The sequence below is a fragment of the Ambystoma mexicanum genome, chromosome 8 (genome assembly GCF_040938575.1).
Source record: "Ambystoma mexicanum isolate Mex_15411 chromosome 8, UKY_AmexF1_1, whole genome shotgun sequence".
Classification (NCBI taxonomy): domain Eukaryota; kingdom Metazoa; phylum Chordata; class Amphibia; order Caudata; family Ambystomatidae; genus Ambystoma; species Ambystoma mexicanum.
Genome location: NC_090929.1, coordinates 1,151,097,192 through 1,151,123,170, shown reverse-complemented (window position 1 = coordinate 1,151,123,170; position 25,979 = coordinate 1,151,097,192). Strand labels below are relative to the sequence as shown.

The window sequence follows — 25,979 nt, the reverse complement described above, 5'->3', positions numbered from 1 at the left end:
TGGGAGACTCTGGGCATGTTGAAATTTGTGCACCATCTGCTGAATGTGGTGAGGAAAACACTGCCCCAGGGACGTGTCGAGCACAGCTCCGATGTACTGGAGCTGCTGAGTTGGCGTCAGTGGGACTTCAAGTTGAGGGAGAAGCCCAGCTTGTGAAGGGAGTGGCAGGTGACGGACAGATGATCCAGGACTTGCTCAGGAGAGAGCGCCCTGATCAACCAATCGTCCAGGTAGGGGTAGACGTGAATTCCCCCCCTTTCCTGAGATACGCTGCCACCACCACCATGAGCTTGGTGAAAAACCTTGGGGCGGAGGTCAATCCGAACGGCAGGACCCGAAAGCGAAAGTGCGAGTCGCCAACCGCGAACCTCAGGTACTTCTTGTGCTTGGGATGGATCGGCACATGAAAATAAGCGTCCTTGAGGTCGAAAGACACCAACCAGTCCTGAAGTTGAAGGGCCTGGAGGACATGAGAGCGAGAGTAACCATCTTGAGCTTGTCCTTCCTGAGGAGCTTGTTCAAACCACGCAAGTCCATGATGGGTCTCAATCCCCAGTCTTTCTTCAAAATCAAAAAATAAGGGCAATACCATCCCTTGTTCCTCTCTGCTACAGGCACCAGTTCTATGGCGCCTTTCTCTAGCAGGGATTGAATTTCCAGCGCAAGGAGCGGATCCGGACTCTGCAAAGAGATTCCCTGGTGGATTGTCGGGAGGCCTCTGCCGGAATGGAAGACATTAGCTGTGGGCTATGATCTCCAGAACCCACACATCTGAAGTAATGGCACGCCATTATACAAGATGCTGCGCCAGCCTTCCCCCAACCAGAGAAGCATGGGCCTCATGACTGAGCTGAAGCGGCTGCGGCAGTGCCTGAGGGCAAAGATGCAAATGCTTGCGCGGCCTTGGCACCTCGAGTACCTCGTTTTCTACCTCTGGCACTCCTACGGCTACCCCTTTGACTTGCAGCTCCTCTAGATTTACTAAAGGACGAGTAATTTCGAAAGGAACCTCCCCTCCATTGCTGTCCCCTAGGAGGAAAAGGCAGAGGTTGGCGAACTGCAGCGCCCAACGACTTCGCTGCAGCTTTGGAGGTCTGAAACCTCTCAAGACTTTCGTCAGCCTTGCTTACAAAAAGATGGTCACCATCAAAGGGCATGTTGAGGAGCCGGGCTTGCACATCAGGAGCAAAACCAGACTTCCACAAGCACGCAAACCTGATGCAATAAACCATGTCCACACCCAACTGAACGGATTCACACATTGCATCCTTGCCATCCTGCACGATAGCAAGGAAACCATCCCGTTCCTCCCCTTCGGGAATATGATCAGCCGCTAGGGAAGTACAGTTCCACAGAGTGTGCGTGAAACGAGACAAGGCACAAACCGAGTTGGCAGCCTGAAGCGCCATACCCCCAGAAGAAAATACCTTCTTCGCCCAGCCGTCAAAACGTTTGTCGTCCCTATCAGGAGGGATGGTAGGGTACGACGTCTGCTTTGCTGGGGCCGTAGTCGCCTGCACGACCAAACTCTCCAGAGTAGGGTGCGTGGTCAAGTAGCAGGGGTCGCCACTGGCTGGGCGATATTTCCCCGGCAAGGACTTGCTCACTGTCGGGAGACTCTCAGCAGTCCAAGCCGCAGCCACCCTTCTCTGCAAGGCCATATGGAATGGCAGCACCGGGTCAGTTGGAGGACCTTGGTCCAGGATATCAGTCAGGTCATCCTGCTGAAAATCCCCATGGGGGGGGGTGGTGGAAGAAGACGCAGACCACCCCAGGTAATCCGTGACCCTCGACATGAGGTGCCGGTATGAGGATTCGGCATGCGTGCCAGGCTCCGGCCTACCAAACTCCACCTCCGGAGAGGTGTCTAGACCACTGGCGTTGTGCAGTGACTGACGCAGGTCCTCAAGTTGACTATGACCAGAAACAATGTCATCAGGAACCCCTGCAGGAACCTTGGCCCGCACCTTTCTGGGGGGTGCCACTGGGTATCTCCAACAAGGCCGCCTCAAAAAGGCGTCGACGGAATCTGCGTCGAGCACAGTGCCCACATCTTCGACAGCGTCGACACAGGCCTCAACTGCCTGGGGGCCGGTGGCATCGACGACTTCCTCGGAGGCGGGGCCTCGAGAGAGTGTCGACGACCTCGGCGCCGTCATCCTTGAAGACTTCACAGGTTCTCGCGGTCTCGGGGGCGTTGAGGACCGGGACCTGGAACGGGCATATCTAGAGCAACCATTCTTGTCCGACCGGGACCTTGAAGGCGCCCGGTGGTCACGACCACTGCTCGAGCCCGAAGGCGCACGAGCAGTGTCTCTAGCATGGCCACGACCGGCGTCCTCAGGCGGCGCAGACGGACCTGAGCCCTCCGATTGAGAAATCGGCAACATCTCCTTTCGGAAGGAATCCCATTCCTCAGGAGTGGAATGCTTGTTGGGTCAAGCAACCCACCGACGGGTGGAGTCCTCGGAAGAGGACGGGGAAGGCAACCTGTGACGGCGCTTCCTGGAGTGCCTCGAAGAGGCAGAGGAATGGCGGGACCGACTCCCAGACCGAGAGCCCCCGGACTCACGATGACGTTGCAGAGAGTCGCCCCTCAAATCGTCCGTCGAAAGACCAGTGGAATGTGACTTCCGGGGCTTGGCCACCTTACCGACCGACAGCTTCTTCTCACGCTCCAGCAAGGCCTTCGATGTGAGCGATTGGCAGTCGACACAGCCGTCCGTATCATGGTCCTCCCCGAGGCACCAGAGGCAAGAGTGGTGCATATCCATCAGCGACATCTTTGACCCGCACACCCGACACTTCTTAAACCCAGACCGCGGGGTCGAAGAAGCCAAAGACATCATACAATCTCAATGAAGAAACAGGTGCGAAGAACCGAAAGAACAGGATTCAGTAGAATCGAGGCACGCCGAGATCTCTGAAGCGAACATGTTGGCAGAAAAAACAGAACAGAGGCTACGCAGAAAGATTTTCCGAAGCAGTACAGCTGTGGCGATTGCTCTCATAGATATGGAATACGTCGGAGGACCCAATCCCCTCAAAACTTGCCTTGGCGCAGAGGGGCACATTGGTGTGCCAATCTGGCCCAGGCTGCCCAACCCTTACTGCCCCACCCACTGGGGGGACTGTCCGACAAATTTGGATGGCCCTCTCCCCCCGAAATGGGTGGTGGGGGCACCTCATGCAGGCCACCATGGGCCTCCTACAAAAGGCTGTGTGAGGTACACCCCCCCTCCATTTGGGGTGTGGGGGAGAGGGCAACCAAAAATGTGGGGCAGGACCCACGGTGGGTGGGGCAGTAAGGTTTGGGCACCCTGGGGCCAGATTGGCACACCAATGTGCCCCTCTGTGCCAAGGCAAGTTTCATAAACCAAGAAAAAAATGCAAAATGGTACACTTACACTTTAGGGCGGGCTGAGGGGCACCCTAAACTGCCAGGTAATTTTCTAATGTAAGGAGGGGTGACCCTCTACCCCCCACACCAAATACAGGGGGGCATCTCATTCAGCCCTCCTTGGGGGCAGATACCCCTTCCTAGGAGCAGTTATCTTCCCCCCTGGGAGGGCTACAAGGGGTGCCCCCCCATTTCCCCTTGGGGTGAAGGGCAGAGGGACACCCTGCCTTTTTTGTAAAATATATCCCTGGTGGCTAGTGCCCCCCCCCCCCCAACTCCCACCCAAAATTCCCTTTTATTTTAGTTTTTTTATTTTGCCCCCTTCCCTGGGGGCAGATGAGCAGCCATCTGCGCCCAGGGTTCTACACATGTGCCCCCATGCTTTGGCAGCCGGGGGGCGAGGGCTGCTTACTTTAAGCAGCCCCCACCTCTACCCTGCATTCAAAGACATCCCTGGTGTCTAGTGGCCATTGCTGCCTGTGCATTGAGCGCTTTGCGCCCGATCTGCGGGCAGCAATGCTGTCACACAGGGTGTCCTTGGAAAGGGGAGAATCTCCCCTTTCCAAGGACACCATTTCCGAAAAAATCCCTGGTGGCTAGGGCCCCCAAACACCCCCCCCCCCCTTCCCAGCACGTATTTTTTCATTTAGTCTTTTTTTATGATGGTCAACTGTCTGCCCCCAGGGGTCATATGTGCCCCCATACTTTGGGGAGGGGAGAGGGCTGCTTACTGTGGGCAGCCCCCCTCCCCCCACGTCACAAACATTTCCCTGGTGGTCCAGTGGGCATTGCTGTCCACGCATAGAGCACCCTGCGCCCGATCTGCAGGCAGCAATGCCGTCACACAGGGTGTCATTAGAAAGGGGAGCATCTCCCCTTTCTAACGACACCTCCCTTGATCTCCGGCTTAAAATGCAGCTGGACATAGAGGGGGAGAAAGGTGAACACACCTATTTTCACTGCAGCAGCCCGAAATGGCTGCTGCAGTGAAAATTACTTTGTTTTACATACGCACGCCGACCTGAAACTGAAGGTAATCCAGCCCCCCTAGCGAGGCGGGACCTCCCCCTCACATAGCTCAGGGGTTGGATTACTGTTTTGTGTGATCCCTGCTCTGATGGCTGAGGCAATGCCGAAGGGGAGACCCTTGAACTGAAAGTGGGTGTCCTCTATCACAAACCTGAGGTACATTCATGTTTCACTGTTGCCAGTGGACAGAAAGTATGCTGCAACAGTGGGATTACTTCCTGACGTGTTGTCATGGACCTGAACTACTTCCAGTAAGAGGCCCAGGTGTTCTGGGGACAGTCTGCTTCTCGGTGGATGGTAGCGAGGTGATCGGAGAAACTTGATACAATACCCGTGGGCAACAGACTTTAGTACCCGCTGATCGATCCCCTCCCAGACCTGGATGAATGAAGACAGGCAACCCCCGACCGAGGAAGCGTGGGAGGGGACCTGAACTGGTGAGCTACTTTGAGGTGGAGGCTGGGGAGCCTCTGGTAGTAGAGTTTCTGCCTCTATCCTTGCCCCTACGAGAGCCTCTTTGCTGGTATTGGAAGTTAGCAGAGGAGCCTTGACCAGAGGATCAAGAGTTATTTCCTAAGCCGTATTGCCCTTGCGTTGAGCGGGAGAAGGATTGGCCACAAAAGGAACAGAGCCTCCACACTGGTGAAAAGGTTTAGCCGTGATCTGGCTAAGTGACTTTAGAGTCTCGTGCTCTTTCTTTGCCATCTCTAGGGAGTCGTCAACCGCGTTCCCAAAAAGGTTGGAATCCTCCACTGGCTTGTTAATTAGAGAAGCCTGGGTTTTGGGTTTGAACCCAGAGTTTAACCAGGCATGCCTTTTAAGCAGGGTACCCGGAGCGAGGGTGCGTCCAGCGCTTTCAGCAGAGTCCAGTGTGTTCTTAAGTACGTTTTGGGTTACTTGTCTGCCTTCAGCCATGACCGGCAGCAGGCATGATCGGGTGGGCTCTGGAACAGCATGAAGACCATCCTGCACCAAGCCCCACTGGACATCACTAACTTGCGAGGAGTTGGACGTTATTTACGATCCTTGTGGAGTAGGCCGCAGAGGCGCTGACCCGCTTACCAAGGACGTAAAGCTTCTTGCAATCTTTGTCGGGAGGTGTCATGAGCACTGCGCTCCCGAGAAGCCAAGTCAAGCCCAGCATCCCCGGAAGCAGGCTCATGACACTCGTCCCCGGCTCCAGCAAACCCCTATTGGGGCCCTTTGGACCATGTCCTGGCTCCTCTGGCGCCAGTCTCATAAGGAACCTCAATCCCGGTGCCAGGGGCGCCGGGCTCATAATTCTTGCGAAGGTGATTGGGTGGACCTACCTGTAGCAGACCATGCTGCATACTCACCTTTGCAAATGCTGGCAGGATGAAGTCCCCAGCCTTCTGCTGGGAGGAACTATTCCCTGAACTGGGAGGGGCTGGTGCCACTCCTTAGCTCTGGAACACAGGAACTCTTTTACCTGGGCGAGGCTGAGGAAGAAGACACCCAATCACTCCAACACTATTTAAACCACACCCGATAGGGAAAACGTGCTTTGCGTTATTCTGCATCTGCAGCAGGACGCTCACCGAGTCAGCTCCAGCATTCCAGTGACATCTCCAGCTTCAGCCCAGCAACCTGTGGAAGAAAGACACGAGAACTATACTTACCATCCAGGAATCCAGACACCGGCAGAACCTGCAAGCAAAAGAAACATAAGGTTAGCAAGTTGCAACACGTTCGCAGCCGCGCTCGCTTACCTGATCCATCTGTGCTTTCACGGATTCTTCGCGGCCTTCTCTTCAGCAGCCTAACGGCACCTGTAAAGACAAAGAACATTGTTAAGTAGGAATCGGGTGAAGGCGGCCGCATTTACTTTTCTTACCTGCTTTTGTGCGCGTATTACGATCTCTTCAGCCGCAGCAGCCCGGCACCTGAAAACAAGAAAAGACATTATTTAAGTGCCATTAAAGACTGCAAGAAAGCCTAACACTTGCGTGTTTCCCCACGTGCATCCGTGACTGGGAAAACGCCCGCAAGGTCCCGACACCCGCAAATAAGAAAAGAGCAGTGTTAGAGGTGCTATAATAAGGTCACAGATCATTATACTCACGTACTTTGCACGTGCAACGGCAACGGACGAACAACGCCTGCAACATCTCAAGACCTGAAAACAGAAAACAAGGGACATTATTGAGGTGTCATTGAAATTCCCATACCTACGTACAACCGCACGTGTCGCGCTCTCAGTGACCACGCCCTCAGCATCCAGGCACCTGAAAAAGACAATGCAAAGACTTCATTAAAGGTGCCCATCTCTTCAAGGCTATAAACTCTTTATACCTACTGGCATCCGCTCGTGCAGTAACGGCGGCATCACCTTTTGGCATCTCAGCACCTGTGCCACTTCTAAGGCCACAAAAGACTTTGAGGACCTCCAGTGACTTAACTGGAACCCACGCACCCCTGCATAAGTCGCAGGATGGAGAGCCCAGCATTTATACGCCTATGGTGAGACCTCACCAGGACATTGGACTTTCGGAGAGTTGGCGATTAGTGAGGAGGAAGTCCAGCCAAACGGTCATTAACCCTTTTTTCTTCCGCCTGCAGAAACCTTACCCTGCAAGCCAGAAGGTCAATAAGAGGAAGCCCAGTCCAGAGAGTCATCCGAGCTCTACGCTTCTCAATTGAAGAGACTATAACAGTTCAGCCGGGACCAGCGCCTCCGTGGGAATCAGGTGAGCGTCACAGGAGGGGATTCTGCTGAGTATAGAGGTACCCCTGCCGTCTTCCAAGTGGTCGTAACGACCAAGGATTCTGGTGTGGCATGACTCCTGATGTACAGTGGGTCGGAGGGTGATGGGCAAGATAATTTCTCAAACCGGTGCTCAACTGCCCGCTTCACAGATGGGGACAGTAAAGAAGGGGCCAGGCGCTTCTTTACAGAATTCAGTAAAGGGATGGCTTGGCTACCTGGACCCTTTTCCTTGAGGATATCCTCCACGAAGTCGGAGTCTGGAGCAGCTTCGAGCGTTGCAATTTGAACATGGTCAGTTGCTCTTTTTAAAATGGAGTTGACCAACATCTGGTCGTCAACTGGTGATGACTGTGTAGAAGGGGGATCCAGACAGATGTTCGGGTCAGCAGTATTTGTTGGTGTAAACCAAGGACCCTGGTCCTCCGCCTGATCCCAGTATGGGTCCTAATACGTTGGGTCTTGATCAAAGGGGTTAAGATATTCATAAGAATCCTCCTGAGTTGGGTCATCTGGAGCATGCAAGAGGTCTTCTTGGTGTCCATGTGCAGAGGAGGGGAGTTTCTGCAATTTGGAGGGGATGGGCAAGAGTCTACCTCCCTAGTTCTTTTGGGTTTAATATATCGGTCTGAAAAGTCAATGAACTGTGACATTTTGTCCATATATTGCTCAAACCTTTCCCTAGTCCACAGAGAGGAAGCTGAATGATCAAGAGGAGGTAAGGGCTGCCCAGGAGGGGACGATTTTCCAAATAAGGCCTTATAGAGAGGCTGGGGGGCTTCAGAATAGTCCTCTCGACAAGAGGGGGTACCATTATACTCCTTGGCTGCTGAAATGTTTTCCGAAAGGCTTTTGTGAAGTTTCGGCAGTTATATAGAGGGTCTGTGACTCCACCAGGTCCTTCGGCGCTTGTGCGCCCTTGGATGGCGGGAGGACGACAGGATTTTTTAGGGAGACCGCCTGTACCAGAAGGATGACCAGTCGCATGCTGCGAATGTGGTTTAAGGGGAGGACGTCGAACCGCGAGGTTCGGCAGGTGGAGTCGAACTTTTCAACGGTCCTGTGGGCGTCAAGCACTTCAACGACTTTGTCGAAGAGGCCTTAGGGGTTGTGTGTTTGTGTACGCATGGTGTATGCGTGCTCGTCACTGGGGTGTGATCTCCCCATAACAGTGCCGGTGGCCTGTCGGGGCCAGGGACAGGCATCTGGGCACATGCAGGCTCTGCTGTGAGGTCGATGGCCGTCTACTCCATAGCTCTTAAAGGCATCTGTATTCTTCTAATTCAGCACACAACCCCTTATGGGCAGTGCTGCTGGGGATACTCAGGGCCCTCCTTTATGATTCTTTTTTAATATACTCATGTAACTACAGTTCTTAAGGATAGAGAGATACTTAGTATCTCTCCCAAAACTTTATAGACCGAGATTGGCACACACCACCTTCAGTGGAGTGCCAAAGGGATACCTAGTATCCACCTTCTCTGCTCGTGACTTTTTAGTCAGTCACAGAGACAATCACCTAGTCATGACTGGTGGCAGTGGACGTGTTCTACCAACTATTGTGTATTTTTATACCACAGGCCATGTCCATAGCCACGGTAATTCACAATAGGGGCACCGAGTTCCCAACTTGGGGCCTCACTTCTTTTTTCGCCATGACTAGAATTGCTGTTCTTTGTTAGCCCTTCTACCATTCTCGGGGGGGAAGGTCTGTATGTGTGTTTTGCCTTGGCAGGAACCCTTGGGTATCCTCCCAAGGCTCCAAAGTGTCCGGACAGGTAGGAGGTGGGGGAGTTTTCCACCCACCTGTCCTTTGTCTGCCAGAGTGCCTAATTAGGTCCTGTTCACACAGGGGTCTGGCTGGTCTGATTGGACAGCCACGGTCCTTTCAGTAAAATGCTGAGAGATTGCAGAGGAGTGTGCGTGAACTGTGTAAAAGGTGAGGCTTCTGGAGTGAAAATCAAGTTGACCACAGGGAACAACCAGTCCCAAGACCAACTTTGAAACAAGCCATCTCCTGAGGTACTATGAGTTTACAGAGCTGTGCAAGCCCAATACCATGATACCTGCTGCCCATTTTGAGTACATAGTCGTGGAAACACTGAATCCGGCCAAATCTTTGCTGAACCCGTAAGAACACTCCAGAGATCCGATCCAACTCGCCTGGATACCCTCAACAGAGCAGAGGACTGCAAGAAGCGAAAATTGACTGGGCGATCCGTGTCCTTTGTTGGTGCTGCAGAAAAGGCACCAAAACCGCAGAGCGAACTTGCTGAAAGTCGTGCCACAGGTCCCCCTTCGAGACTGCTGCTAAGAGATCTCATCCATTGTCCTGCCTTCAGTCATCAGAACAAGGAATCCGGAGGTCGGGTCCAGAGCGGCAACATTGCAGAGCATCCAGCGCGAACATCTTTTTTTAACCTGAGGTACTGTGGGGAAAAAGGTATTGCTTACCCGATTCCAAGAAGTCTTCCAGAGCGTTGGAGTGCACGTAAATGTGTCCAGGCCAACCCCCCCCCTCTTACCTCAGACCCTAATCGCTGCTCGTGTCCCTTCCTCGAGTCCGTTTTAAGGTCTCCCTAGTTAGTTAATTTGCTGCTTCAATAACACTAGAGACTTGAAGAAATCCACAAGAACTCTTCATAATTCACTGCTTGTCAAGACTTCAAGCACTCGCCCCACTGCCTTTAGCTAAGGTTGAGTTTTGGGACTTAAATGACATAATATGCGAAGGAACCCCCTCTAGAACCTTGAACTAAGCTCATGTTACAGTAACCATTTTCCTCCCCTTAAGTGACTTTTCTATATGTGTTTGCAGAGTAAATGCATTACCGTATAAACCGCTGAAAACCGCATGAGCGCGCAGTAAATAACCTTGCTGTTTCCCTTTCTAACATTGCTACAAATGTAACTGCGAACACAAAAGTGAAAGTGTATTATCTAGTATTCCGAGGTGTGTAGTATAAACGTCTAAAGTATTTAAGTAATTTCTGGTGTAAATATAATGCATACTTATATATATATATATATAACTTGTAAGTGCTTCTTTGCTGTGCCTGTCTAACTAGATTTTCTGTATACTTAGCTACAGCTCACATCTTCCTCGTAAAATAAGCTTGACTGCTTCAACACTCTACCAAGGCCCTAAGTTAATACAGACTGACACTAAGAGTTCGGTATCTACCAATCACTGGGATAGCTTACTTAAGTCTTACTGCCAGTAGGACTTTATGAAAACTCCCCTAACACTGGTTACAGAGGGGTACATGGTAAATATTCAGGGGCGCAACATGGCCACTAGATTGACAATTGCCATTCTGTGCTTGAAACAACAATGTTGAACAAACAGAACTTCTAGATTAAAATGAGATTTCGCCTCAAAAGAAGCAACAATTCACAATCTAAAAATAAAGGCATTACAGAGTATGTAACATTGAACATTGTTTGAATGTATTTTTTCCTAATCCAGTTTTGTTGCTGTTGAGGATACCCATTAAATAAAACCTCAAAATCAAAATCGCTCTTAGTGTGGGGGTTAATCCAAACCACACCAAGTACAATTTAAGAAATCTTCCATCTGGCAATTTAAAAGATCAGCCATAACTGATGTACTGTATTAAACTGGAAATCAAGGAATTGATGCATTCAATTTACAATTTGAAATAAAAAGCAATGGGTTTCTGACGAGCATGGAAGTCGAACCTTTCATCATCCATTTCTAAACTGGATTCACTTTCAGACAGTTGCCTGCAAAGAGCTTCTCTTCGCTCCATTTCCCGCTGTAATTTTCTTTGGAGTCGTAGGTTTTCCTCCCTCATATGACGTTCTTCCTCTAAATATTGTGCCATTTTCTCAGTGTCTACAAAAAGACAAAAAAAAAAAAAGGAAAAATGCTTTCACATTTAGAATCTCCAATTAAAAATTGACAAATTCTGTACCACACAAGACATCACCCAGTCAACCCTTTACTGGCTATCCAGTTGATAAACATCCAGCATTTTCCCGTTTATCTCCACACGTCATCACCAATCAACATATCCTCTAATATCTGTTTATTATACAAACGGCGCTTGCAGTTTTCCAATGAGTCAATAGAGAAGCCCTTGTGATATTCCATGTGTCAGATGTACTGAAGGTGGACAGAAAAAGATAAGTTGTACATTATGTATAATAGTATTCAGCATGTGGGGGGTGGCCAGCAGCCATGGAGTAGAGAAGTACTCTCCATGAACACGTCGTATCCTTTATTAGATACGCTTCCCTTGACGACACAGCAACTGAATTTTTGGATTCAGCAAAGAGACGTGGCAGTGACGCAGATCCCAATTGCCAGAAGGTACTGGCAACGTCAGTCAATATTCTATTTATTCAGATTTACAGTTTAAATGCAACAAATAAACATCACCACAATGCAACAACAACCGACAGATACAATCCTTAAAGGCACAGTTCTAAAAGATAAACATATATACCATCCTATTGTTGCATACATAAAAGCTTAAAAGACAAGACTGGAAAGTTGGAGAAAACAACAAACTGTTTAAAAAATAAATCATACTAAGTCTGCCAGACGATAGACAGGTTCTTTTTTGACGTGTTGATTTTAAAAAACAAGTGAGAGCAAAGCCAACTCCAACTGTAGGGAGAGATAACAAAAAAAGGGTAGGCCTCCATTGGCCAAAGCCGCTTAATGTCAGCCCATTCACAAGACATTTTTCGCATTTCACGATGCAGGGTGTAGAATACTACAATATATGATAACGTTTCCAGTGCCCCACACAAGCATTTATCACTGCTGTTGAAGGACTACCACCCCATTTGCAGGTGACGGCATTAATGCCAAAGGCATCAAAACATGCCCTGGTCAGAAACTGCCAGTGATCAGTGTTTGAGGCCCAATTAAGGTATTCGTATAAAAACCCTCAGCCAGGCTCAGAGGAAGATACCTTATGGCTGCTACCGATTTGCTGTCAAGCGCAAACTGCTCTGTACGGACCAATAGCATGATTTGAGCAAAGATATCGGCAAACTACTCATGCTTCCGGGATTTGTAAAATAGCTAACTAACCCCACACTAAATGTTATTTTAATTAAATGTAACCAGCCCACTCTGCGAGTTCCCCAAACTCAGGATATTCAATAGCCTTGTTAAGCTTCCCTCTTTGTTGGTCCACACGAAGCTTTGCATCAAGATCACCCTTAATCTTATCACACTTGTTGGGGGTACGCCTAACAAACTGTCTATGAAAACCCTTTCCCCCACTCTGCAACTTGACAACTCTCGTCACCCCGCAGCCATAGGCCACCGACCCAATAGCTTTCCCTCTAAAATTCTTAAGCATGTGTCCAACTGAAAACTGTCTCAGACCTGGCGAACCTAAAAACAGCCAAAAACAAGATTCAAATTCATCCTCTGGTTACTTAGGTTTATGTTCTGGGTAAGATGATGGCTAAAAATAATGACCCCAAATAAGTAAAATTGCAGCATACCTGAAGTATGTGGCCATTTAATAATATACCTTATTTTGTGTTTTGTTGGCCGATTTGAGTCATGCATGAACTTACATTGCCTGAATTTGCAGTCCGACCTCTTGCCTGCATATAGTTGCTGTAAGTATCCACAAATACCCGCAGGGATTTTGGAGTTTTTGTGAGCAAGATAACGTCATCTGCATAACTCAAGGCAGGCAACCTCCTGCCTGCACATAAAGGAGTGGACGTTAAGGTCGAACAGAAGTGATGCAGGGATGCACCCCTGTCTGACGCCGTTCTTAGTCTCAAACTGACCTACTTAGCTCGCCTTCCCTCTGTGAAAAAGCAGAGGGTGTTTCACACCCTATTCCCCAGGGATCCCGTATTCAGGTGGCCAGGAAAGGCATCGCTTTTGGATCCCGACCCTGCGGGTGGACAAATGAGGAAGGAACACCTCGGTAGGGGGTACTCTGGGAGTGCGGCTGGAGCACCGAATGGCAAGACATGGTATTCCCCCTCTTCAAGTAATCCATCCAGCCCCTATCCCTGTTTATTATATGGGAAACTACGACTCCCATAATTCATCCCTACTGCACATTAACACTACTACTGCGCTGAGGAAGATGAGGAAGATGAGGAATGAGACTAGGAAGATTACATCCATTGACTGTCCCTCTAATGAGATCAGGCAGAGTCAGGCATGTAGTAAAATCACATACACCTGCCACCTGTTGACACTCCAAGTCAGGATAAAAAGGTGGCATGCACAAGCACACTGAGCGAAGCTGGGGGCGAGAAGGAACAGCACTTGCAGGGCTGAAATGAACCAGGCTGTGGAACTTGGAAGGCTGAGAGGCTGATCGACTGGTGCGGAGAGCGAGCGAAAGTCGAGCAGGAATTCTATCCTTTCAGGGAGCCATAAGCCTTGCACAACTAAACAGAGGGAAGTGGAAAGGACAGACCTTCAAAGCATCTCCAGGAAGACAGCCACCCTCCAGGGTGAACAACAGAGCTGGAGAGGAAACGAGGAGGCGCTGGTAGCAGCCTCGACTGCTACGCAAAACCCTTTCAAGAGCCAAAGCCGATTAACACTACCGGTAAGTGACGGAAAGGAACAAAAGGCCGGTGTTGTGTTAATAAACGAAGCAAGAAAGTCAAGTTTGTGCATGCGCCGATAAGACGTGCAAGAAAGAAGACAATGATAAATGCTGGGAAAAGATATACTTAATTGTTAATTAACAGTGGTTCTGCGAAAGCAAGTGGCCATTTAAAAGTCTGTGAAATGTTTTGTGATAAACGAAACGTCTGAATTGAAGGCAAGAAAGTAACTGCGTCAGCAGGAAATGAAAGATGTTTTGAACTTCAGGATCTCCAGATGGTCCAGTGAGCGGCGCCGTGAGCACGGTGGTCTGAATTGTGGCGGTCGGGTGAATTCCACACAGTACCCGTGGGTGACCGTCTTTATGACCCACTGGTCTGAAGTTATCCCCTCTCATGCCGTGAGGAAAGATGTTAAAAGCCCCCTGACCAGGGTGACATGGGAGGGGACCTGGATCTGATGGTCATTTCTGACCGGAGGCTGCGGCTCCTCTAGGGTTGGGGGGGGATCTACCTCTAGCTTTGCTGCGTCGCTGATCTCTTAGTGGGTAGTATGCAGGGCTTCCTGAAGTTTGTCCAGCATTGAAGTTTCCAGTACCATAGTTGTTCTGACTTGCACGGGACTGCCCTCAAAAGGACTGATGAGAATTACCTCCCGGGGGGAGGGGAGAGGTAGGGATGACATTCTAGACATAACTGTCTATATCCTCACTTGACCATTCTTTAGAGCTGGGGATTACCCTCTCCTGGGAGTGTTTCCCTGCTATATCCTGACTGACCTATGGCCTTGAGCAGGGGTCTTGGATATCTTTTCAGAAGATTGTGACTTGTCCTTATGTGTCTGTGGTGCAGATGAAGGCTGAGAATGCTTTTTCTGCTGTTTCTCCCCCTCCCCGTGACTGGAAGAGTGCTTCCCCGGTGTTTTCACCTTTTCGGAGCTCTTCGACATCTGGCGTCAAGATTCGGGGGTAGTGTCCCTTTCCTTAATTAGTGGAGGTCGGGGCACGAGAGCAGCCGTTACGAGGTCTGCTGACGCTGACTCCTGGAGTGAGGACTGGTGATGGTGGTCGTCTTCGTCTCCCGACGATCGAACCTCCGTTACCTTAGGGAGCGAGGCACTCTTGGCAACAGTGGATGGTTGCCAGGTGTCATGCGGCAATCTTGATCGAGAACGCCCAGAGGACACCGATTCGGTGGACCGTTCTGTGTGCCTCTCTCCGAGATCTCAACGCGCATGCAGAGTCTCGTTTGGACTTCGAGTGCTTAGTGGATGTGTTATGGGTGGCGCTTGTGTCGTCGGGGGTGTTCCCCATAGCTGCCCTGCCGGACAAACTTCCGAGGTTGGGGACTTGCGCTTGGCTGTCTCGACGCCACGTTGCCCTCGCCGTCCGATAGGATGGCGTCGCTGCCATCACTGAAGCCGCCCTCCTCTTCCATGGCCTCTCGTTGCCTGGCGTGGTGGGCCCAACGTTTCATCGAATGGTCCTTTAGATCTGGGAGATCCCAATCCTTATCTGAAAGGTTGAGTTATACCAAGCGTGAAGGAGGAGTCTCTTGACCTCTGGACGGAGAACCTGACCCCCTCTCCCCCCCACACCCCTTGCGCGAGAGCAGATCCTCTCGGTAGGGGAGACGGCATGGAGGGCAGATGGACATTTCTAGAAGGTCCGAATACCATGCTCTCCTGGCCCAATCCCGAGCAATGAGGATCATGTGGGATCCGAAACTCCGCAACCTTCTTAACACTTGAGGAATGACAGGGACCAGAGGAAACTCGTACAGAAGTGGGAATGACCAATCCACTACAACGGAGTCTTCCATTGAGCAGAATCTCTCACACTTACGGTTGGTACTGGTCGCAAAGAGATCCACTTGCTGGGTCCCCCAAAGGGCGAAGATCTCCAGAGGGACTTCCTGAGCCAACTCCCACTCGTGAGAGACTGCTCTGCCTGCTCAGAGAGTCCGCTACGCATTCTCCTCTCCGGCCAGATGAACTGCCAAGAGTGATATTCCTTGCAGGATTGCCCAGAACCAGAGCTGCATCACCTCTCTGCACAACGGGAGTGACCCTGCTCCCCTCCCACCTTTTTTGTCGAGGTAATGCATGGCCACTGAATTGTCCGTCATGACCAGGACACACTTCCCCTGCACAGACAGCAGAAAAGCCTTCAGGGCCAGCCTGATGGCTCTCAGCTCGAACAGGTTGATGTGGAGTTTGGACTCCGATGGAGACCAACGACCGCTGGCGGTCAAATGTTCGGCATGAGCTCCCCATCCTGTGAGTGAAGTGTCCGTCAATATCGTCACCACCGGCCACAGTTGCTAAAACGGCTCTCCCTTCATCAGGTTCCCCTCGTTGGCCCACCACAGCAGATCCTGTAAGACAGTGTAATCTGAATGGGATCCAACACCTTGCCTGCAAATTGTGACCCCCCTCATCTTGAGGACCCATTGCAGGGATCTCATCCTCAGTTTGGCCTCTGGCACCAGGAAAATGCAGGATGCCATGAGGCCGAGCAACCTTAAGAATTCGAAAGCCGGGAGACTCTGGGCATGTTGAAACTTGTCCACCATCTGCACAATGTGATGAGCCCTCACCTTGGGAGGCTAGCACTTCCAAGGACATGTCCAACACAGCCCAGATGTACTGGAGCTGTTGGGAAGATGTCAGATGCAACTTCTTGCAATTCAGGGAGAAGCCCTGCTTGTGGAGGGAGCGGCGGGTGAGACTGATATGATCCTTTGCTTGCTCGGGATAGCGCACATGGATTAGCCAGTCGGCCAGGTAGGGGTAGACGTGAATCCCCCTCGCCTGATGTACGCTGCCATCACCACCATTAGCTTGGTAAAAACCCTTGGGGCGGAGGTCAAACCGAACAGCAGGACCCGAAAGTGAAAGTGCGAGTTGCCAGCCGCACACATCAGGTACTTTCTGTGCTTTGTATGAATCGGCACATGAAAGGAAGCATCCTGTAGGTCCAGAGACACCAACCAATCCAGAAGTCTAAGGTCCTGGAGGACGTGAGAGTGACCATCTTGAACTTGTCCTTCCTGAGAAGTTTGTTCAGCCAACGCACGTCCAAGATGGGTCTCAATCCCGGTCTTTGTTTGGAATAAAAAAATATGGGGAATACCATCCCTTATTCCTCTCCGGTACAGATTACCCGGTGAATTGCCATGAGGCCACTTTAGGAAGGGAAGGCAGTAGCCGTGGGCTGTTGTATCCAGAACCCACGCATCCGAAGTAATGGCTCGCCATTCTTCGAGATGCTGAGACAGTCTGCCCCCAACAGTGAAGATGGGAACCTGGCCACATGATTGTTTTGGAGCGGCTGAAGGCAAAGAGGCAGTTGCCTGAGCGCCTTTGCCACCCCTATTTCCCCGACCACCACGGGTACTTTTATGCTGACCCCTTTGACTGGCGGCTCCTCTCATCCTACCAAAGGAGGAGTAGTAATGAAAAGAACCTCCCCTCCACTGCTGTCCCCTAGAACTAAGGCAGAGGTTGACGCACAGCCGCGCTCAAAGATTTTGCTGCAGCTTTTTAGGTCTGTAACCTCAAGGCTCTCGTCAGCCTTGCTGCCAAACAAATGCGTGCCCTCAAAGGGCATGTTCAAAAGACGGGCTTGCGCATCCAAAGCAAAACCCGACTTTTGCAACCACGCAAATCTGTGTATAACAGTGCTCGCAGCCATGAACTGGCTAACACTGTCAGCCGTGTCCAATCCCGACTGAAGGGATTCACACATGGCATCCTTGCCATCTTGCACAAGAGCAGGGAACCCATCACTTTCTTCCCCTTTGGGAATATGCTCAGCTGCAAGAGAAACAATTCCACAGTGTGAAAATCTTGCTAAGGCACAAGTGGAGTTGGCCGACTTCAGCGCCATACTCCCCGCAGAAAACACCTTGCATGCCCAACCGTCTAAGCGTTTGTCGTCCCGATCAGGAGGGATGGTATGGTACAGCCGCCTGCCTCGAGGTGACCGTAGCCGCCTGAACCACCAAACTCTCGGGAGTGGGGTGAGATGAAAGGTAGCTGGGGTCGCTACCGGAAGGGCAGTATTTTTTGGTTAACGATTTGTTAACTTCCAGAAGAGATTCCGGTGTCTGCCAAGCAGCCGCCACCCTTTTCTGCAACATCAAATGAAAAAGTAACACTGGGTCAGAGGACAGACCTTCATCCAAAATATCCATAAAGTCATCCTGAAGAAAAGCTTCTGGAGGACTAGACCAACCAAGATACTCAGTGACCCTAGCCATCAGTCTCCTGTAGGACGACTCAGCGTGAGCCCCAGGCTCAGGCATGCCAAACTCCACCTCAGGAGAAGTGTCCAAGCCACTGGCATCATGAAGAGATTGCCGTAACTCTCCCAATTGACTGTCCCCGGAAAAGACAGCAGCCACATCAGGGTCAAAATCTAAATCTGACCTCTCCTCATCCTCGTAGATGTCATCCAGAGGGAGGAAAAACTCCTGCCTCGGGACAGAAGAGGGTCTGGAATCCTTGACAGGCCTCACAGACTTGGAATTAGCCTTCCTTGGAGGATCCACAGTACAAGGAATCTCCAGCGGCAAATTCCGGTCAAAAGGCCCCGAAAGCGTCGAGGGCGGCGACAGCACCAAGGGCTGGTGCGAAGGCAAAGCTTCGACATCCGTATTCGATGGACACGGCGCCAACCTCAAGCCCTTACCAGGTTTCTGCGGTCTCGCTTGGGATGAGGACCGAGACCTGGAAGCACGTCTCTTGCGATCATCCTGAACCTTGTCCGAACTGGACCTTGAAGGTTCCCGATGAGAATTGCGTCGTGGAACCGAGCCCGGAGGCGCACGAGCCACGGATTGAGACAGTTTATTGCCAGCTTCTTCCAAAAGTGCGGACGGAACTGTGCCCTGGGATTGGAAAATCGACCAGCATCTGCTTCCCTGAAGGCTGCCCATTCCTCCGGAGTAAAGGACTTAGTCGGACAAGCCACTTTCCTTGCGGTGCCATCCTCTGAGGACGGGGAAGGCCACCAGTGACGGCACTTCCTCCAATGCTGAGACGAAGACGAATGGCGGGAACCACTCCGGGACCAAGATCCCCGGGACTCCTTCCAACGTGGAGAGTCTCCCCTGGAATCTTTGGTGGACATCCCCTTAGAAGTTTTGAGACTTACTGGGTTTAGAACCCCTACCTACCTGCCATGACTCTCGCCCAGGCACCACAAACAAATGTGATGCGAGTCCGTAATCGACATCTTAGACTTGCAGTCTCGTCAAGTTTTAAAGCCAGACCGCAGAGTCAGAGGGGTCAAAGAAGACGACGTATTCACAAGAAGCGCCGAGTCTCTGAAGCAAACACGTTTGTGGAAAAAATAGAACTGAAGCTACGGGCCGGGAACGGAGGCTACGGGCATCGTGCGTCCTATTTAGAACATCCGGTGACGTCGCCCTCGACGAAGGCCTTTGAGAGATAACGACCCAACGTCATCGACGCAGGACGTCCTCTGCCGAAAAAGCTTCCGAAGTACACAGCTGTGGACACAAAGATGCGGAACACGGAGAACACAATCCATTCGAAATAAGTTTATACTCTTTGTAAAAAGAAGAAGTTACTTCTTACCTTGTAACTTTCTTTCGATGGGATGTTCCTCCGACGTATTCCTTATCTTTGATAATTCGTCTCCAGCTTGCTGGCCTTGGAAATGTTTTATCTGTAGAGGGCGCTGCACGTCAACGTCCACCGAGTCAATGTCCCTTGACAGCCACCGAATCGGCGCCGACGTCACCATGCCCATAAATAGCCACGCGCGGCGTCCGTTGCTCAGTTCCGTTTTGTAGCATAAGATAAGTCATACCTGAATTGGTTATTGACCTTGAAGGAGCGTAAGCTGCAACCACAAGGGAAGTATTACTGCGGGGATGGATGGGAAGGGCGATAAGGAATACGTCGGAGGAACATCCCATCGAAAGAACGTTACAAGGTAAGAAGTAACTTGTTCTTCAAAGGGATTGTGTCCTCTGACGTAGTCCTTATCTTTGATAGACTCCCATAACAGTGGCATGTAATTGGAGGTGGGAGTAATAATGTCATGTATCCCTTTTAGGAATGACCCGAATGTAAAACGGCTTTGCTCAATCTGGTCTCTTGACTAGTGGAGGAATTCAGGTTGTAAAATCTTGTGAATGTATGTGCGGACGACCATGTGGCAGCTGCGCATATGTCTCAGACCAGTACCCCTCTTTGGAGGGCCGAAGAGGCTGCAATACCCCTGGTTGAATGAGCCCTAAGATTTTGGGGTGGCACTTTCCCTGCCAGTTTGTAACATTCCAGAATGGCCAAAATAATCCACCTGGAAATGGTCTGTTTTGTTATGGGTAGTCCTAACTTGTGACCTGAGCATCCTACAAACAGTTGGTCTGCTTGCCTAATCCTAGCCAGTCTGCCGATGTAAAAGCTTAGAGCTCGCCTTGGGTCCAGCCTATGTAGCCTTTCTTCCTCTTTCCCTGGATGGGGAGGAGGGTAGAACGAAGGTAAGGTAATTTTCTGAGTGATGTGAAATTCAGAAACCCCCTTTGGGAGGAAATTAGGCTTCACCTGTAGGACAACTTTGTCCTTATGGACAATTGGATGGGGGGGGGGGGGGGGGTTTACAAGAAAGAGCTTGTAATTCGCTCACCCTCCTAGCAGATGTTAGTGCTACTAATAGGACAGTTTTAAGAGTGAGAAATCTCAGCGAACAAGAGTGGAGTGGTTCAAAGGGAGTGCCCATTAGGAAATTTAAGACTAAATTTAAGTCCCATAAGGGAACTTGGAATGGTCTTGGAGGATAAACATTAGTTAATCCCTTGAGAAATTGTATTACTAGGGGTAGTTTGAAATACGATGGCTCCTCTGCAGTGCGTTTGAAGATTGATAGCGCTGCGAGATAGCCTTTTACAGTGCCAACTTGAAGGCCTGAGTTTGCCAAGTAGAATAGAAACGATAACACTGTTGGTGTACAACATGAAAAAGGGTCGATATTCTCTTCTCTACACAAGCTGCAAAATTTGTTCCAACAGCAGCGATATAAAGACTTTGTTGCTGGCCTTCTGGCCGAAAGCCACACCTCCATGACTTCATCAGGGAGGTCCCAATCCTTGTACCTCACCCTTTCAGAAGCCAAGCGTGAAGGTTGAGGGTTCTGATGTCTGGATGGAGAACCTGACCTCCCTTCTGTGAGAGAAGATTCTCTTTGAGTGGAAGACGGATTGGGGGGCAGATTGACCTATCTAGAAGGTCCGGGTACCACGTTCTCCTGGCCCAGTCCGGGGCAATTCGGATCATGGTTTTCCAGAATCTTCTCAACCTCCTGATCATTTGAGGAATAACAGGGACTGGTGGAAACGCGTAAAGGAGTGGGAACACCCAGTCCATTACGAACGCGTCCCCTAGAGCTCCTCTCGGGGGAAATTCCCTTGAACAGAACAGATCGCATTTCCTGTTGGTGCTGGTGGCGAACAGATCCACCTGAGGGGTTCCCGAAAGGGCGAAGATCTCTTGAAGGACTTCCTGAGCTAGCTCCCACTCGTGGGAGACTCCTCTGCCTGCTCAGAGCGTCCGCTGTCAAGTTCTTCTCTCCAGCTAGGTGAACTGCCGATTCCTTCCTGAATTGCCCAAAACCAGAGCTGCATTGCCTCTATGCACAGTGGCAGTGACCCTACGCCTCCTTTTGTTGAGGTAGTGCATTGCCACTGTGTTGTCCGTCATTATCAGGACATTTCTCCCCTGTACTGATGGCAGGAAAGCTTTCAGCGCTAGTCTGATCTCCAATAGGTTGATGTGTAGTCTGGACTCCGATGGAGACCAACGACCGCTGATGGTCAAGTCGTTGGCATGGGCTCCCCACCCCGTGAGTGAGGCATCTGTGACTACAGTTATCTCCGGCAATGGTTGCCAAAACAGTTCTCCTTTCAAGATGTTCTTTGGTAGGCCCACCATTGAACGTTGTGGGCTACCTTGTCTGGAATCCGGAGGAGATCTGTCATTCTTCCTGAGTATTGTGACCACTGGGTCCTTAGTGCCCACTGGAGAGATCTCATTCTCAGGCGAGCCTCTGGCACAAGGAAGATGCAGGATGCCATGAGGCCTAGCAAACTCAAAAAGTCGAAGGCTGGGAGAAGTTGGGCATTTTGAAACTTGTTGACCATCTGCAGAATATCTTGAGCCCTCACCTCTGGTGGCGAGGCTTTTCCCAGGGAAGTGTCCAGGACCACTCCGATGAACTGGAGTCCCTGTGATGGTATCATCTGTGACTTCTTTAAATTGAGGGATAAGCCCAGTTTGTGAAGGAAGGGGCAGACAGAATCTAGCTGGATCCGAGGTCCAGGTAGGGGTAGACGTGGATCCCTTCCCTCCTTAGACTTGTGGCCACTACCGACATTAGCTTGGTGAAGAACCTCGGGGTGGAGGTCAGCCCAAATGGCAGAACTCGAAATTGATGAGCCACCAATCGCGAACCTCAGGTATCTCCTGTGTTTGAGATGGATTGGCACATGGAAATAAGCATCCTGGAGGTCCAGAGATACCAGCCAGCCCTGGATCTGGAGGGCCTGAAGGATATGAAAGAGAGTTACCATCTTGAACTTGTCCTTCCTGAGAAACTTGTTCAATTCTCGTAAGTCCAAGATGGGTCTCAGTCCTCCTTCGGTATGAGAAAGTTGGGGGGAGTACCAGCTTTTCTTCCTCTCCGCTACAGGTACCGGTTCTCTGGCACCTTTCTCTAGCAGGTCTACAATTTCCTGCAAGAGGAGCGGATCTGGAACTTTTAGAGAGCTGTGCCCCGGTGGATGACTCTGAGGGATGTGTAGAAAGGGTAGGCAGTAACCCTGGGAAACTGTCTCCAATGCCCAAGCATCCGACGTAATAGCCTGCCATTCCGCCAGATGGCGAGTTAACCTGCCCCCTACAGGCGTTTTGTGTGGAAAGACCCGAGTGGTTTGGGGGCGGCTGATGCAGATGCCGAGGGTAAAGAGGCTTCTGCTGCTGCGGCCTTATACTTTTGACCCATCCACCTCGGGTGGATCTCCTTTGGCCTCTTTGAGCCGGCTGTCCTCTGCCTTTCCCAAATGCGGAATAATAGCGAAAGGACTTTCCTCTCCCAGAGGTTCCTGAGGGGCGAAAAGAAGTTTGGCGGATTGCAGCTCCTAAAGATTTTGCTGCTGCTTTAGATGTTTGCAACTTTTCCAGACTGTCATCAGCCTTTTTACCGAATAAAGAAGAGCCGTCAAAGGGCATATTCAAATGTCTGGCCTGTACATCTGGAGCAAAGCCAGACTTTTGCAACCACGCATGCCTGCGGATTGTAGTACTTGCCGCCATGGCCCTGCTGATACGGTCAGCGGAATCGATGCCAGTTTGAAGAGATTCTCACATGGCATCTTTGCCATCTTAATGATGTTAAGGAAGGCTTCCCTTTCCTCTCCTTCCGGTATGCAGTCAGCCGCTGATGAAGCACACTTCCACAGTGTGTGACTGAACCTGGCGAGCGTACAAGTGGCGTTGATGGACTTCAACGCTAGACTGCAAGCAGAAAAGACTTTTTGCCATGGAATCGTACCTTTTGTCATCTCTATCCTGTGGGACAGTAGGGTAAGCGGATCTGCTGCTTGATGAAGTTACCGCTTGAACCACCAGGCTCTCTGGAGTCGGGTGTTTTGATAAATATTCAGGGTCATCAGCAGCTACCCTATACTTGGCTGACAATCTTTTATTGACTGCAGGGATAACCTCAGGAGTTTCCCAATTTGATGAAATCTTCCTTTGTAAGGCTGTATGGAAGGGGACCACAGGATCCTCCTGTGGACCTTTGTCTAGTATGTCTGTAAGTTCGTCCTGTTGAAAAACAGGTGAAGGCGCGGACCAACCCATGAATTCAATATTCCTTGCCATCAGGGTTTTATAGGGGGTTTCGGCATGTTCCCCTGGGACTGGTTTGACAAATTCCACTTCTGGGGAAGTGTCCAGCCCACTTGCCTCATGTAATGATTCCTGTAGGTCTTTCAACCTTTCCCCAGGGGTAAAATCCTCTGAAACTCGTGGTGTGGTCCTCTGCAGTCCAAAGGGTCTTTCCTGGTCAGAATCCTCCCCTTCTTCATAGATTGAAGATAATCTGGGGTACTCTGACCTCGGAAAAGGTGTAAAACCCATTTCTAAGGCAGAAGGAGCCAAACTCGTCATTATTGAGCGAGAAAACGACAATGTCGTCGACACCGATGTGAAAGGCTTCGAAGGCGTCGAGAAAACTGGAAGAGGCCTCGAAGAACTTGAGAGGATCGGGATACTACTCGAGGATGTCGACGAAGTTCTCTGCGTCGTGCTGGAGGCTCCGGGTAGAACGGTTGGCTGTGAAGTAGCTGTGGGTTTCGCTTATCGGCGTTGATGCTGGCGTCGACGATGGCGTCGATTCGATCGACCGATGCGTCGAAGAAACCTTCGACAACGGCGTCGATGGCGCTGATCCATGCGTCAAAGGGATCTACGACGACAACGAAGATGCCTTCCTACCAGATGGCCCGTGGCGCTCTCGGGTGGACTCTTTCGATTTTTTGGGGTTTTTCAACCAGGGTATCACCCTAAGCTGTCTTCGAAGGGGTCGAGGCCGCTTTCTCGAAGACGCTTAGCATTTTCTTCCTGAATTCCTCCCACTTAGCCTGAGAGCTGTGTTTTGTGCGGCAGGAGACCCTTTCTGGGGAAACAGAAGATGAGGAAGGGGATCTTCGACGTCTCTTCTTTGAGTGTCTGGATCTCGACGAGTGGTGGGAGCTACTTCAAGACCTAGAATGGTAATGCTTTTGACTGCGCGGAGACGAATGCCTCGGCCGAAGAAACTTTCAAGGAGGTTTTGACTGACTTACCTCTCTCGAGCTTCCCCTTGCGCTCCTTCAAGGCTTTCACCGTCATGGACATGCAGTCCTCACACTCCGAACAATGGTGCTAGACTCCCAAGCACCACAAACAGACCCTGTGAGGATCCGTTATCGACATTTTCTTTCCGCAGTCTTGACATTTTTGAAGCCGGACCGCAGAGTCATCGGTTCGGATGAAGAAGCAATCAAGAACAAGTTGGTTTTATCGAGTGAAATATAAAAGGTTTATCTGACTGAACTGAGCAACCATATTCCGAGGCACCAGGAAGCGTGCAAAAAACAGAACTGAGCAACGGACACCACGCGTGGCTATTTATGGGCATGGGGACGTCGGCGCCAATACGGTGGCTGACGAGGGACATTGAGGGACATTGACTCGGCGGACGTCGACGTGTAGCGCACTCTACAGAGAAAAAATTTCCAAGGCCAGCAAGCTGGAGACGAATTATCAAAGATAAGGAATACGTCGGAGGACACAATCCCTTCGAAAGTACATTTTGCAATCTGTGTGGATGTGTGTTTTAACGTGGGTGATGACAGAACATTTGGCTATGCTGCCCACAAACGGCATTAAAATAGGTACAGCATATAGTTTTGACTAGCAACGTCAGCTCTAGGGGCGGGTGATCTGTGTTTCTGCCACAAGGGTACTTGAATTTAGGGTGATCGACCAATGGATAAGATTTCCACAAGATGGCGGTGCCCAGGTAGGCGTTTTCGCATGTATGAAAGTGAGGAAAACTAAGTTAAGATGTATAGGAATTTGTTTTAAGATGGATCGATATATGATCGAAAATACACGCCCAATCGATTGCGACAACAACATTTGAGCCAACTACCCCATTAAGACACCTTATTTTGTTACAAAACTTTCTTCTTTCCTTTTCCACATTTATGTTGATTTATTCCGCACACCGCTACCACCTAATGGCAGTTTACAGGCGCTCACGTTGCTCTGCCAGAGGACAGGGTTTGTTAGTGAGGGTAGAGTGAAGGACAGGTCCAGAACCAGTAGAAACTGGCATCTGTGTGTTGGCTTGCAGATGGTTCAGTGTGTGCACTGACTTGTTGTATCCGTACAGGTAAGACCCAGTTTTTGGGATGTTTTGTGAATGCTTGTTGTGTTGGTGTGTGTTTTATGTGTTTATTGGCTGGTAAATTACAAGTTACTCACTGTAGTGACTAACTTACTCTTGGTGCATAGTCCCCTTTCCTCCATACTGCATGGGCATCCCTTGCTAGGGACGGGAGAGGGAATCTTTTTCATCAGAAAAAACCTTTTCTTTAAATTTAGAGGCGCGGCCCTGGGAGCATGGGTTCCCCTGACTCCGCCCTCCGGCGCGCCACTCAGTCCCCCTTGAGGCG

The 25,979-nt window shown here is 50.5% G+C and overlaps 1 protein-coding gene across 1 annotated transcript in view; it reads right to left on the bottom strand.

Annotated features, from left to right (window-relative positions):
- The window catches only part of CCDC6 (coiled-coil domain containing 6), a 737,104-nt gene that overhangs the window by 247,269 nt on the left and 463,856 nt on the right, over window positions 1–25,979 (bottom strand). Inside the window, exon 6 of the mRNA XM_069611219.1 lies at window positions 10,857–11,013. Coding sequence (XP_069467320.1) covers window positions 10,857–11,013 — 157 coding nt within the window. The remainder of the gene's footprint in view (window positions 1–10,856; window positions 11,014–25,979) is intronic.